Genomic DNA, 15,522 nt, shown 5'->3' with positions numbered 1-15,522 from the left:
GCCAGGAACAGACGGCTGGATAAAGAAAGTATGGCACATAATCATGCCACCAGACCCCGCGTGGGGCTGTTCACTCAGGGCACCCCGGAGGGGGGTGGTGAGACCCTTCCCCACCCCAAGGGCCCAGCCCCGGCAGCTGAAAACCTCCAGAACCCAACAGCCGCCGTGCTCACTGCCACTCCTCACATGCTCAGGCCGAGCCTCACCCAGGAGTGACCCTGTTCCTGGACACTCCATAGTACACACTCTCCCACACTCCAGAAGTACTGCACCACATTGATGGGGTTCGAAGTAGGAGGCAACCAATCTTGGAAATTTTTTTTTACAGATATATATAAAAGCACACAGGGCTTTAACATGTTAAGAGTCATCTCTTATAGAAGTGCTTGATAGCCTCTGGGTGAAATGCAACAATCTTCACACTCTTTCCTCTAAGGATATTTTTTTGTAGCATCTTCAATGGTTTTTCTTAACAAACAATACAAAATATACTATTTTGGTTCTGCTTTGGGACAGGGATTGGGGTTCAGGATGGAAATACCTGAAATATGGTGGCGGGAAGGTGTCATGGTGGTGGGATTAGTGTTTGAATATTAAATGTGATCAAATATTGTGAACTACTTTGTAAAATAAAATTTAAAAAAGAAGAAAGTATGGTACATCTACACAGTGGAACACTACTATTAGGAAAAATGAAGTCATGAAATTTGCTTATGCGTGGATGGGAATGGAGAGTATTGTGCTGAGGGAAGAAGGAGAGGGACAGGACAGAATGATTGCACTCATTGAAAAAATAGAATGTAAGTAATACCCAAAGGCAGCAGAAGCAAGGCCGGGAGGACTGATCCCTGGTAGGAAACTTGCCACAAACAGGAAGGGGTAGTGCAGTTATGACAGAGAAGGGACCACTGTGACCTGGTAGTTGGAAATGACCACTCTGGACCAAAATGGAGTGCTGAAAGGAAGTCAGGTGATACACAAACCCTGTCGGTAGCAGTATTGCAAACTGCAATGGAGAGAAAGAGAGAGAGAGAGAGAGAGAGAGAGAGAGAGAGAGAGAGGGAGAGAGAGAGAGGACAGAGAGAGGGGGGGAGGGAGGGAGGGAGGGGAAGAGGAGTAGAGAGGTGGTTGGCACAGGGTGGGCTCCTCGGGGAGTGGGACGGGGCAGGGGTCAGCAGAGGGGTGGGCAGAAGACCTGGTACGTTGGTGGCAGGAAATGTGCACTGGTGAAAGGATGGGTGTCGGACTGTTGTATGAACAACTTTAACAATATCTCATGGTGATTCAGTAATAATATTTTTAAAAGTCTATTTACACGTATATGTCTTATAAAGATATGAATTATTGACCGTCATGTTAGCTGAAAATATATCTTGAACTTTTGTCAAAATAAATGTTTATTCTAAGCAGATGCCTTGTTTACAAGTATTTCATTAATTTCCATACTCAATTTTATAAGAACAGGAATACTTCCATATGTTACTGAGTTCAACACTGTGTTAATTTTTAATTCCTATTTTAAACTGTCTATCACAAATAATTTCCTTAATGTGCCTGCCAGATTCCTCCTGACAGCTTGAATGCAGGATGACAATCTTGTTAATCAATTCCCCTGAGACCCACATACACTAATAATGTGTGACTGGGGAAACTGTTAGGGGTATTCTTTAAGTTAGATGCTACTTAGAGCTTAAAGGGTAAGACAGCAGCGTAATTATCAGATCCCTCCTGCTGGGGCTGAAGAAGAAAGACAGGGTTTCCAGTGCATTCCTTACATGCCGCTGGCCCTTGTTCTATCCCCAGCCACACATGGTCCCCTTAGCTGCCCTGGGGTAGCCCTGAGGCCCCTGAGCCTCGCAGGGGAGCACCACAGGGTGTGATTCTTGAGCACTGCTGCAGTGCTAGTGGCTGTCCCTGGCATTGCAGCACCCTTTGCATCACTTTAGCCCCAGGTTGGGAACCTCTGAGGGGGGCCTGGGACCTCCTGAGCACTGCTTGGGAGAGGAGAACCTTCTCCCCAAAATAAGATAAAGACCTCCGGCTTAGGAATGTGATTACATTGATTCACTCCAAAATTCCATTTCTGGGGATGGAGCGACAGCACAGCAGGTAAGGCGTTTGCCTTGCACGCGGCCGACCCAGGTTCGATCCCCGGCATCCCATATGGTCCCCCAAGCACCGCCAGGAATAATTCCTGAGTGCAGAGCCAGGAGTAACCCCTGAGCATCGCTGGGTGTGACCCAAAAAGAAAAAAAAATTCAATTTCTGACTCCTTGGGACTTTGCTGCCTCGTCTGTCGCACACTGTGTTTGGGTTTGCGACTCTGAACTGTATGGCCAAAGGTATGTTCTTCATTTTTCCCTCTCTCTTTTTAAATTAAGACAGTGACTTACAAAGCTGTTGATAACAGGATTGTCTCAGGTTTATAGGCCTGCAGCACCAGTCCCACCAGCAGTGTCCCTGGGCCCCTGCCACCAGCTCCCTGCCCCCGGCAGACATGTCACACGTTTCATATTGCTTACTCCAGCAAGATTAAAGAAATGGCACATGGAATTATCAGGAGATAAATCAACAAAAGCCAATTTGTAATGATTAATTGCTCTATGATTTTAACCTATGTAAATAAGGAAATTTAAATCAATTAATATAATGTAGTATACTGCCTATTCTCATTTACATAACTAAGTTTTCAACTCTGGCATCTGAAACATATGACATTGTTTTATTTTGTACTTGACCCTTACTGTGGTTGTTTCATTTATAAACGAGGCTTCCCTTTCCCCTCCCCCCTTGGCAGGCACATAGCTAATTTATTTCATATTACTTGGTCTAAAAATCTTAAAAGAATGGCACGTATAATTATTAGAAAATAAATCAATAGAAGTCAATTTGTGATGACTGTAATATGTTTTTAACCTTTCTTAATCTACTAGAGGACAGCCCTGTACAACACGTCTTCGATGCCACATGATGGGAGGTTTCTCCCGTCCTTCAGAGGAGTTCTTTTACTGCTTCTTGCAAAACTGGTCTGAGTGAATTCCCTGAGCTGTTGCCTGCCATGAAGCTCTGTGTAGTTCCTTCAAACCTGAATAATAATCTAGCTGCTAGAGTATTCCTGGTGAGGTGTTCGGTTTGTTGGGTTTTCCATATATCTTTCCATATTCTCGCAGTCTCATTTGATAGACCTGCGGTACATCTTGGGGGCTTTCCTTTGTAAGTATTTTTGATCTTGCTGCTTTCAACATTGTGTCTTTACATTTTGTCATTTTGCAATTTTCCTAATAGTCTGTTTTCACTGGGCCCTTCGGGCTGCTTGGATCTTGGTGCCTGTAATTCTCAACTCTGGGAAGCTCTTATTGAGGATTCAACTGTTGTTTCTCACAGTTGCCCTCCTGTCCTTCAGGGATGCCAGTGACTCCCACGTTGTCTCCGTCACGTCCTGCGGCTCTCTGGGAGGCCGTTCATTACCTTCCAGACTGTTTTTCACTTTCTGCTGTTTCCTAATAAACGTTTCCTCGTTTTCAACCTGGAGCTCATCAATCTTTTGCTCAGCTTCTGTTATTCTCCTATTCAGAGCTTCTCTTGACTTTTATTTTTTTTTTAATATCCCCTACCATGTTCTTCATTTCTGTCTGTAATGGCTTTTCAGTTCAACTCTGGTGCTTTCTTGTGCTTTGCTAATTGCCTCTGCTGTCTTTTCTTTGGACTCAATAAACACTCTCATCTAGTGTCCTTTAAGACCCTGTTTGAGATTTCCAGGTGCTGCTTATGTGTTCGGTATTGACTTCACTCCTTGGTCTGCGTGGGTTTCTACATGCTTCCCCATTGGTTCCTTAATGTTGTGCTGGGGTGGAGTTTCTGTACTTAATTCCCCGGAAAGGTGGGAAGAGATCAGCTAGAGGTTGCTCCCTGTCTGTTCTGCCTGCCTTCACAGAATGACAGGAAGAACCTGAGCAGCATGGAATTTGTTGAGTATATTTATCATATGGCCTATTTTTAGTTAGAATTAATTATTTTTTATTAGACAAACTTTATTGATTGAAATTCTGTGTTTTACAATACTGTTAATTGTGATATATACGTATACACATACATATATGTACAAAAGAATACTATCAGTATATTTATAGATAGATATGCACAAGGGATTCTGTGCAGTTCTAAGAAAGAACAAAGTCACGCCATCATGGATGGAACTAGAGTGTATTTGCAGAATAAAGTCATTGAAAAGGGAACGGGTCGGTACCAAATAGATTTTCCTATAAACTTGGGTAGATAAAGTTGCAGTCTCTGGCATCAGCTTTAGTACTGAGGGACCACGTGGCACTGAACCAGGGGGCTCCTGCTGCAGAGTGTATGTCCTGACCACTGAGCCATCTCACTGGCCCCAGAGGGTCTAGTCACTTAGATAATTCCCAGAGCCACCTAGTGCACATTTGGCACTGTTTTTAAGAGCCTAACGGTGTCCAGTGAATCCTTGTAGCATCTTGGGTCCGTCTCAGAAATGTTGTCAGTGAAGGAGTTGAAACTTACCCTGTGTGGGTAGCACTCCTGGGTAGGGTACTGTACCTGTACTGTAAAGTACCTGCTTGGAGTACAGCTGACCTGTTCTGTGCAGAGAGGCTGGTATGGGCTGGAGGCTGAGGCACGGGTGCAGGCCAGTGGCTCATCCCTTTGGTTTTGGGACGGAGAAGTTGGGCCGTGGCAGGGGCTGTTCTCTTTAGGGCGAATCCCTTCACTTTGAGTGTCTTTGGCGGCTGGGAAGGAGAGACCAGCGCTGCCTCGGCCCTGGTGTCACTTTTCCTCGGGGACAAGGGCTGGTGGCCACCTGTGCGCAGGGCAGAGCTGCTGCGAGAGGGTGTCCTGCCCAGGGCAGGTGTGTCAGTGCTGTGCCACCCTGTGTGTGCGAGTGCACTCCTCTAAGTTAATCAGTAGCTTGTAGAGAGCAGCAGAGCAGCTGTGAACGGCGGAAACAGAAGCATCTCATCTCAGCGAGTCCTGCCTTCCTCCGCCCAGCAGGGCGGGGAGTGGAGAAAGGGTCTGGACTGTGCTTGCTCACCGCATGTCCTCTCCGGTGCAGTTGTGTGCACGTGTATAGGTTATCATATACACGGTGTACTTTGCTCTGTGTGTATATGTTTAACCGCCTAGAGAGGAAAGCGGGTTATGTTTGTTCAGTCTGCAGGAAGCTCTGTCTCCTGAAGGTGTTATTCTTGGTTGCAAATCATTCATGCGCAAAGTATTTTTAAAACCTACGTACCAAGGGATATAACATGCCAAAATTCATAAAATAGTATTGATTTCTCCTGAATGTTCTTGGGTAGTTTACTTTCTCTTTGCTTTCCTTTTGATGTAGTAGTTGTTTAATGAACTTTATTCAGTGGTGAATTGTGTTCTAGGTGTAATGTGTGATCTCTAGGGTTGGAATGCTTTGTGGGCAGGCGCCCTGGCTTCAACCCCCACCACCACATGATTCATGAGCACTGTTGGTCTGGCCACCAACAAAGAAAAGTGTCACTGTATCACTGTCACTGTCATCCCATTGTTCATTGATTTGCTCAAGCGGGCACCAGTGACGTCTCCATTGTGAGACTTGTTGTTACTGTTTTTGGCATATTGAATACACCACGGGTAGCTTGCCAGGCTCTGCCGTGTGGGCGGGATACTCTCGGTAGCTTGCCAGGCTCTCCGAGAGGGGCAGAAGAATCGAACCCAGGTCAGCTGCGTGCAAGGCGAACGCCCTACCTGCTGCGCTATCGCGCCATCCCAAAGAAAAGTAATAGTAAATAAAATAGTGAAATAGTGGCCCCAAGAAGGACCTGCTCCTAGGCTAAGAGCTCTGAGACTGCCCTCAGCATCTGAAGGGTGAGAGGGCCTCAGCTGACCTTCCCTGCCAGTGCAGTCTTACACACACACACACACACACACAGCTGAGACTTGGACTGACACTGCGCTAGGATGTGTCCTAGGACTTGTGAAAAAAATTCTGTATGTGCTTTTAATTTTGTTTCTTGCAGAGGTAGAAGACTGATCCATTCTAATCCAGAGTCTAGTTTTAGAAGTAATCTTGGATTTTTTAGTTTGGCACCTTTTCCTTCTTCTCTTTTTATTCTTTTCAGCTTTGCTAAAAGTAGCAGGCCGGCATCTGTAAAGAAGAGCATCAAGCTGTGTCTGCGGTGAAGGGATCCCTTCCTTACGGAAGCCCGCTAGCTCTTTAGGGTTGAGGCCAGCCTCCTGGCACGTCCGGAGTGCCAGCTGCCTTCCCTGTGCTGTGTGCTGTACGGCCCCCTTGTGAGGAGGGACTCAGCAGCCCGGGATCTGGGGCCTGAGGGACTGCACGGCTCCTGGTGGCTCTCTGTTTACTTGGTAAAGTTGTCCGTGGTTCTTTACATTCACCGTTGCTGCGTCAGTCCCCCCAGCAGTGCACCTTCCCATCTGCGTGGCTCTGGAGTGTCTGTGCGGGTTGCTGCCCGCTGACTTTTGATTCAGGAAGTAGGACGTGAAGCAGAGGCCCAGCTGGCAGCACTCAGCCACCGCCCAGGGCAGGAGGGACCGGCTCTCTACCTACCCCCTGGGTCATGTCAGCCAGCGTGATTGTGGAGGGCATCCAACTGATGTTTGCTCAGACCCGGACACCCTCGGGTCCTCGAGAGGAGGTGAAATACGTGCTTCTTGGCGAGACACAGGCCAGCCAGGCTCTGGGAAGCACGTGCTGGAGAGGGAGTTAGGGGAGGAGCTTGGAGACTGGAGAGTAGTGGGTGTCTGTGGGAAGCACGCCTGAGGGCCAGCTGGGGAAGGGCTTCTTGGGGGTGGCGTGGGAGGGGTCCCTGGGGCCCAGGGGCCACTCACAGTGCTACTTGGCCAAGAGGGTGAGAGTCCAGCGCTCCAGCCTAGCGGTTCTGGGGGCCGTGTGACGCTGGGGAGGGGGTGCAGGAGGTGCTAGGATCGGATCAACAGTAAAGCCCAGAGGGACGTAGGGGTGGCCTGGAGCAGGGCATCTGGAGGGGTCCTGGGGTCACCACAGGCCTGGTCGAGCAGCTTGGCTCTCGCTGGTCCCGTACTGGATGGGGGGCCCCGGCCTGGAGCAGCTTTCCCGCCCCCCTTCCTGCTTTACGGCCTCAGCCCCCGGGACTCCCTCCGGAGCTCTGTCTGCAGCGCTGTGGAAGGCGGGTGGACCAGTGCGAAGGCCATGGACATGTCCCTTGCCCCCGGAGCCCTCCCGCGCCCGCCCTTCTCCTGACTCCGGCTCTGCAGTCTGTCAACAGGCTTGGCATTTGCAGCGCCCGTCTGGCTGTGTTTGTGCTGAGTCTTGCTGCAGCCGAGGGGAGTCTGTGGGGAAACAGACTTCCTCCTCTGGCAGATTTAACGAAGATTCCCTGGCTCTCCACTCGTACCTTCCTGAGCTGCACGCTGGTGTTGAATCCAGTCCCATTCGTCACCAGAGCTTTGTCGTTCCTTTTCCTTCAGATCAGTCTGTAGCTGAGCTTCTGCGGCTGCCATAATTCCCACAGGCCCAGTAGCTTGCACAGTGAAAACGAGTTCCACTGTCCGGTGCCCGTCCGCTGCAGGTGGCTCCCCAGGGTGGCAAGGGTCTGGGCAGAAGTGGCACACTCTGAGCACCGTCTCCCCAGGCCGCTCCTCTCAGGATGACAGTGCTTAGGGTCACCGTGGCGGGCACGTTTGACATTGAGAGGGCACCTGAGTCCTTGACCTCTATTACTGTATGTGTTGTACCTCGTTTCCAGCCTATGTGGTTGCTTTGGTTTATATTGTATGCAATTTGTTTTTTAAAGAAAGAGGCTTAAATAATAAGTGAATATTTTATGAACCGTTATTTACAAAAAAGTTCTTAAATGTAATACAATTTTGACATCTTAAAATTTTCACTTAACTTTCAACCCATTCATGCAATTGATAGATTTTTTTTGCCTCTAAGTTCTGTGATACTAGATTAATGTTGGTTTGCATTTTCATAGTCATCTTTACTGCCTGATCAAGCTAAGTTTATGATTTCACTGAAAGGAAATTCTTTAATGTTGTTTTGCAGAATCAGATATGCAGCTGCTGTGACCAAAACTTACTTGTAAAGAGGAAAAAAAATCTCATAAAGGAACTGCCAGTGCCCTTATTTTGATGGGAAATCTAAACCAAAAGTATTCGTGGTTTATGTTTTTTAAAAACTAGTAAAATAAGCATCATGCTTCTGTCATTGTTCTTAGCTTAATATTTGGACAAGTTAGACTTCGTCCTGATCTGTCATAATTTTCCCAGTTTCTCTGACCCCACAGTCAGGCTTCCTGCACATGTTGAATCTTGGGCCCTTTAGAAGAATTGCCGCAGAGGGCCCAGGTTCTCCGTGAAGGTGATAACAGTTGAGAAAGGGTTCGTATATTTGTGATTGTGTTTTAAGTCATCCCTGGTCCACAGGTAAATGATAAGTTTTGTTGTTAAAAGGCCTTGCGTGCTTATTTCATGTCTGGTCTATCCCACATTGTAGCATGTTCTTAGGTTCCCAGGCGTGAGGAGACCCCGGGCACACAGACTGGCTGCTGCTGTCCACTCCTGGACGCGCAGATGGTCTGAGCCTGCCGCAGCCTGCGGCCTCTCTGCACAAGTCCCCTGCTCTGCTGCGTCTGGGCTGGACCCTGTGTGCACGGCTCCTGCAGGGATGCTGTCCCGTCTCCCCTGACCCAGACCCCTGTGTATGGCGACCTTGCCGTGCTCTGTCGAGTCCTGCCTGCTTGGCACCAACATCACCGTGGCTGGGAGACGGCAGTTCATTCTGCCCCCGGCTTTGAGCTGGAGTGTCAGAACTCCGAGAGATCCCTCAAGCTGGGCTTATTTCCGGGACTTCACTGACTTGGCTAGGGGTCACTAATGGGATGGCCAGGGGCAGGCATGGCGGCTGCTGGGAATGATCCTGGCCTTTGAGGACACCCGAGGCATCCTGGGAAGAGTGGGCAGCTGTGCTTCCGGACTGGGTGGGTGCCCTTGGCGATCAGGCTAACAGCAGGCCTGCGGGAGTTATATTGAGAACCTCATTTTTTAAATTTTATTTTATTTTTATAAAGTTGTCACAATAATTGATTACATTTAATATTCAAACACCAATCTCAACACCATTACACCTTCTCACCATCATCTCTAATAGGTCCGTCCTGAGCCCCAACCCCTGCCCCTGAGGCAGAACCAAAATAATTTCTTTCGTATTGCTTGTTATGAGTAACCTGCTAAGAGTGATCCAGAAAAGTTTTCTTAGAGGAAAGTGAGGATTGTTGCATTTCACCCAGGAGCCATTAAGCCCTTCTCTAAGAGATTAGTAACATGTTGTTAAAGGTCGAGCCTTGTGTGTGCAACCTTTAACATATCTGTATATGTGTGTGTGTGTGTGTGTATACACGTGTATAATTCAGTTCTCCCTAAGGTTGGTTGCCTTCTACTTTAAACCTCATCAATGTGGTGTGCTACTCTTGATATCTCAGAGGTATAAAGTATGAGATGTTGTGCAGCTGCGTGGTCCGGAAATAGATTCACTCCTGGGCGAGGCTTGGCCCGAGCGTGTGGAGAGCGGCCGTGAGCTTTCTCGGGAGGTTTTCGGCTGCCAGGGCTGGCTCCATTGGGGCGGGGGAGGGGCTCTGGGTTGCCCCGATGAAACAGCCTGGCGTGGTGTGAGCCTCACATTCTTAGCTTTACAGGAATGTTCTAGCCTCCTGACTCCAGGATACGTGCTTCAGAACTCTGTTCTGTTCTGATCACCAGATGGCCCATAGAGAGCTGTCCGTGGCCTGAAATATACATGTCGAGACCACCACGTAGGAAACTGCCCGCAGCTGAGAACACGTTTCCCAACAGGCACTTCGTAGCCCCGAAGCCCCTGGGTATCCCAGGGGTGTCACAGAAAGCAAACAGGGCCAGAAGGGGTTGTTTTTAGTAAGATTGAAACACAGGTGTAGAACTCAGAACTGCTGGCCTCGACGGGAGCTGTCCATGGTCCTTCACGGGTTACTGTCTACCTCTTAGGGAACTGTTGACAGCCCAGAACAGAGTCACTGCACGTATTCTGGGGACTTGCTAATGGTACACAAGTCCAGTATCATAGCCCAATGCCTTCAGTTCAGTTGAGTGGCTTGGAATAGATTTTATTATTTTAGTCAAATACATTGAAATTGGTTCTGCTCTTTAACTGTTTTTATGAGTGCTGTTCTTTTGATTTAAGCAATTTTTCCACTTACTTATACATAGTCCCATATCAGATAGAATCTAATAACTAATCTTGAATATAGATGAAGAATAAATACACAACTCTTGGTATTTAAGGAAGAGTGAGTTCTAACACTTTTGTAGGTTTCTACTGTCAAAAACTGTTTTGAGTTCAGTTCTTTTGTGGGTTTTGTGTTTTACAATTTAAACTGAAATGCATACAAATTTTGTTTTAAAAATAAGCATCACATATGCCCATATTTCTGTAAAAATGTATGTTCTACTCAAAAATGCCTAGTCATGTTGATTTTATGAAATTTGGGGAATTTATCCTAATGGGAATAATTGCTGTGAGAGCTAAACAATAATAGCTGTGTCCTCTTTTTCTTTCTTTTTTTAATAAAAGCTGGACCTGTGATCTGCAGAATGCTGAGTTACCCCCCAACTCGCCGGGCTTTGATTGTGGGGTGTGGCCTGCAAATGTTCCAGCAGCTCTCGGGCATTAACACCATCATGTACGTATGTCTTTCTGACTCTTACTGAATCAATCGTAAGGAATTGTTTTACCTGCGAACATGATAAGTCTCTTGGTGACTTGTAGTAAATATGTAGACCTCTCCTTTTGGACGATGCCTAATGACTTTCCCGCCAGCGTGATTGCTTGCTTGGTGTAGTGATCACTGGCTGGAACCTCAGGCCGTTTCCCCCAGTGCCAGTGCTGTACAGACGTGCATCCTGAGCTGAGTGTGCCCTTGCAAGCTGCTTCTTCATGCGCACTGCAGGAGTGGCTGGCTGTGACGTCCAAGTTTGCTTTCAGGGAGTCAGTTGCATGCATGCTGGCACATACGGACCCTTTGAGAATCTGACGTACTCAGCATCTGACGGGGTGTCGCCTTGTGGACTGCGTTCAGGGTGAGTGTCCTTTGCTCTCGCCTGGGTCAGTCTTGCAGCGCCTGGTGTAGGGGAGTTTGGATCTGCAGGACCTCGTGTCCCTGAGGGTTAGCGAGGCAGTTGTTTTCTGTGCACAGTCGGTGGAGTCATGAGGAGTCAGTGTGTGAGCTGCTCACAGGCTCTTCACACCCTTTGCGGTCAGCGTGGCAGGCACTCGGATGCATCTCTCTCTCTCTCTCTCTCTCTCTCTCTCTCTCTCTCTCTCTCTCTCTCTCTCTCTCTCTCTCTCTCTCTCTCCTCTGTGAGGTCAGGGCGTGTGCATGATGAGGTTGGGTCCTGAGTGCTGGGAGAGGGACTGGGTGTTGGTAAGGCCACAGGTTCAGGTGTTTGGGAGGTAAAGAGAGTGTGAATGTTGGTGAGATCCAGGGCGCCAACCCTGGTGAGACTGGGGTGCAGCGTGAGGCTTCTGGCACCCTGATCTGTGAGTTGCCCCCCGCCGTCCTCGTACACGGTGCAAGTGAAGTGGTCAGATAGCGGGGCTGAGTGTGAATCCAGACGGTGAGGACAAAGGACCCAGTGTTTTGTGACAGTGTTGAGATGGTGTCCAAATGGTGCCATGTGCAAGGGGCTCCCTAGGAGTTTACGGGCCATTATACCCTAGATGAGGGGTTGACCCCTGAGTTACCCATGTACAGGGCTCAGACACTTCCCCTGGGCAGGAAGCCAGGCAAACCCTGTTTCCTTGACGTGAGCAGCGCCAGCTCCCGGGCCGGAGGGAGCGTATGGAAGCTACACGCAAGATGCGTTTAGCTGCCGCTGCCTGTGTGCAGGGCTCTTCCTCTCGTCGTGCAGGTCTCGGTGAATAATCACGGGTTTGTCTCCTCCAGCTTACAGTAGGTCTTGGCTGGGGAAAACATTAATCATTTTGTTTTGTTTTTAAAATGTTACTCTGGGGCATAGTGATAGCACAGTGGGTAGGGCGTTTGCCTTGCATGCGGCTGACCCGGGTTCGATTCCCCACATCCCATATGGTCCCCTGAGCACTGCCAGGGGTAATTCCTGAGTGCAGAGCAAGGAGTGACCCCAGTGCATCGCTGGGTGTGACCTAAAAAGCAAAAAATAAACAAACAAACAAATAAATAAAAATAAAATGTTACTCTGTGAGTCCAGAGTTCAGAGTTTATGGGTTTTTTTTCCTTGCTGTACATTTCAGTGTGTTTAAGCTCCTTCCCTTCTAAGTGGGAATGGTACGTGAGCACCCTTGATCCATAGCCCAAACCTAATCTTCTGAAGAAATTTTTTTTGAACTCCATCTTTTTCTCCTGAATTTGTGTAAACTTGAAATACGAAGCATTTTTAATTTCTCAAAAAGTTTACTGAAAGATCATTTGGAAAATTTTTGAAAGATAATCTTCCAATTACATTTTGAAATATTATATTTATTTTTCTTTTTTCTCCCTTCTTGGCCTATTTACTATCCTGTTTTTGAGAAGGAAAGATTTCTTTTTTGGAAAATATAGTTTTCTCATTTTCTCCCATGAAAAACTACTGAGTATATGTAAGTATTTTATATTTGTATAATAACTAATTTTGTGCCCCAGTCATCACCTTTTATCTTATCTGTCAGTGGTGTTTTGAGTTCTTAAAATCATCAAATCCTTCAGACACATCTTTCACTTTATTAACTTCAAATGAGCAACTAAATAGATTTTTCTCTATTCACAAGAGAGAGAAAAAAGCAAAACTCAGAGTGTGAGTTTTCCTGGTAGACAGTTGCCGTTATTGCTCTGGCCCTTACAGATCTGTAGTTGATTTCCGCAGGTGTCAGGAGAAAGGGACGTGATAGACGGAGATGAAAGGTGGGGCTGTGAGAAGACTCCCAGAGTCTCACTGTCATCTGTCCTACACCCAGCCTGACGACTGGCTCACACCCTGGTGTGTGCATGTGAGCGAGGTCGGCCAGGTGGGCGGGAGAGAGTGGGCAGTGCGTGCCTGGTGCTTGCTCTCGGGGTTCACAGTGTTCTCTTCCTTGGAGAAGCACAGTCAGCTGTAGTGACACACTGGCGAGCGCCTCGTCCTTCTAGACGGAGGTGGGGCGGGAGGTGTCCGATTTTTCCCTGGAGGAGCATTTGCAGAAGACGGCTCGGCTCGTTCTAAGGCTGCGCAGAACGTCAGTAAGCAATAGAGAAAGGGAATCTTGAATTTCAGATTTTGTGTGGAAAAATTGGAGGCCTGGGGGCTGGAGAGATAGCACAGCGGGTAGGGCGTTTGCCTTGCACGCGGCCGACCCGGGTTCAAATCCCAGCATCCCATATGGTCCCCTGAGCACGGCCAGGGGTGATTCCTGAGTGCAGAGCCAGGAGTGACCCCTGTGCATCGCCAGGTGTGACCCAAAAAGAAAAAAAAAAATTGGAGGCCTGAACCCTGTTCCAGACCTCTACTCTTAATCAGTCTTCTACCAGATGAGTTTTCCAGATTACCTTTTCCTGTCTCTTTCCTATCAACTAGAGCAGGTGAAAAATAACCAGTTATAGCAAATGGGCAGATCATGTTCCAGGGTATTTATGAGATAGCAAATACCTGTGGGAAAACTTGGCAAGTTAGGTTACCTGCGGCTTTATTGAACACCGAGTACCAGACATTACTGACTTTATGTAATAGTAACAGGAAAAGAAAGAAGTGTGACAAAGTGGTTAGCTTCCTGCTGGTGCCAGCTTGCACCTTCCTGCTTCTCTGCATACTGTCACTCGGCCGCATTGTTACCCCAAGACTCTGATCTTACAGGATTCCACCTAATTCTGTGACGTGCTAGTGGGTCACGGCAGTGGCAGCAGGGCTGATGCTGAATTCCCAGCCCACGACTCACCCTTCACGCTGGAGACCCAGAGCTGGCGCCATCGTCCTCTTTTGGGGGAGCTATATGTAATCACAGCTAGTGGGGTGTAGTAGCATCTAAGGATGAAAAGGCTGGGGTGCTAGCAAGATTGTATCCTTCTCAGTCAAGATACAGAAAAACTTACCCAGTTCTTAAATTTCCTGGTATTTGGTTAGTTTTGGCTGTGTTCCCAGGGAAGCCAGCATTTGTTCATTGTACATAATTAATTTAATTTTGTGAGGATAGTATTTTGAATCTGCTCCATGCTTATATTTTAGCCTCAATGAGATCTTCTCCCATAAAAATTACCGTGCAGTCAGGAAATATGGCCGAGCTAGTAAACATGGCCAGCACTGTAGCACTGTCATCCCGTTGCTCACCGATTTGCTCGAGCGGGCACCAGTAACGTCTCCATTGTGAGATTGTTGTTACTGTTTTTGGCATATCAGCTACACCTGGTAGCTTGCCAGGCCCTGCCCTGTGGGCAAGATACTCTTGGTAGCTTGCCGGGCTCTCTGAGAGGGACGGGGGAATCAAACCTGGGTCAGCTGCATGCAAGGCACATGCCCTGGAGTACCCAGAAGGAAAAAAAAAACAGCAACACAAAGGTGGCCAGAAGCAGGGTGAAGGGACACAGAAGCAGTGAGAACTCAGGCACTGAGGCTGGAGCCCAGCCAGATTTGTGGTCATAATTCTCGAAACCCCGAGCTTTAGTGGGTCACAGACTGGCTCTGCAGGGCTTTCCGCAGCAGCTGGGCCAGCTGTTACAGTTGGGATGGTGCCAGATGCATCTCTGCCTCAGGCCCTTTGGGTGTGTTAAACCGGGCCGAGATCTCCCCAGACGAATCACACAAAGACAAGTTGAGATGCAATAAGCAAAGGGTCTTTATTGGCTACTCGAGCTGGGGCCCTTGATTGGCTCCAACACTTTGGCAGCCTTCTCAAAATGAGCGGCCCCGAGTCTCAGAAGTATAAAAGGCTTTTATACCATAGCATATATATATATGTAACAGGGGCCTTCTGCAGACCACCCTTTGGGCCGAAGTCTGAGGGCCTTTCCACTACTTGTACTTAGCTGATTGGTTATAAGTTGCAGTTACGTAAGGGTTTCAGAGGAGTTACATAGGGGGGCTTCCCTACCTGCACCTTAGTTGACCTCACCGTGGCTATCTCACTTTGGGGAAATCATGACTCAGTTCCCGGTATCTGTGCTCAATTCCAGGAATTCTGGAACCAAAACCTAGGCCGGGCTTCTTCTGGCTGCCTTATGAGCCTGTCATGGAGCTTCTCTATCTCTCAGGTGGAAGTCTAGTAGGAGAGAAAAGAAGGTGGGTCTAGTGTGGAACGCCCCCTCAGGGGCCAGGGGCTGGTCTCGAGCCATCTCCACTGAGGACACTAGCATGCCTACCAGTAGCCTTCATTCTAACTGCCTTTCAAGTAAAGAAAATGGATCTTAGGCACATTTGAAGGAAAAATGGACTTTCTAGTTAACGTGGGAGCTGAAACGTGTTTCCTGCATGCTCCACCCTTCGTCAGAGGGACAGGCTGCTGCCTCT

The 15,522-nt window shown here is 48.0% G+C and overlaps 1 protein-coding gene across 2 annotated transcripts in view; it reads left to right on the top strand.

Annotated features, from left to right (window-relative positions):
* SLC2A13 (solute carrier family 2 member 13) overlaps positions 1-15,522 on the top strand; it is a 118,100-nt gene that overhangs the window by 45,221 nt on the left and 57,357 nt on the right. For both annotated transcript variants that reach the window (XM_055118107.1, XM_055118108.1), the window contains exon 4: positions 10,607-10,715. In XM_055118107.1, coding sequence (XP_054974082.1) covers positions 10,607-10,715 — 109 coding nt within the window. The remainder of the gene's footprint in view (positions 1-10,606; positions 10,716-15,522) is intronic.

Source organism: Sorex araneus, chromosome 10, assembly GCF_027595985.1.
Source record: "Sorex araneus isolate mSorAra2 chromosome 10, mSorAra2.pri, whole genome shotgun sequence".
NCBI classification, from domain to species: Eukaryota; Metazoa; Chordata; class Mammalia; order Eulipotyphla; family Soricidae; genus Sorex; species Sorex araneus.
The sequence above is the reverse complement of the archived record's forward strand: the minus strand, read 5'-3'. Positions and strand labels throughout refer to the sequence as shown.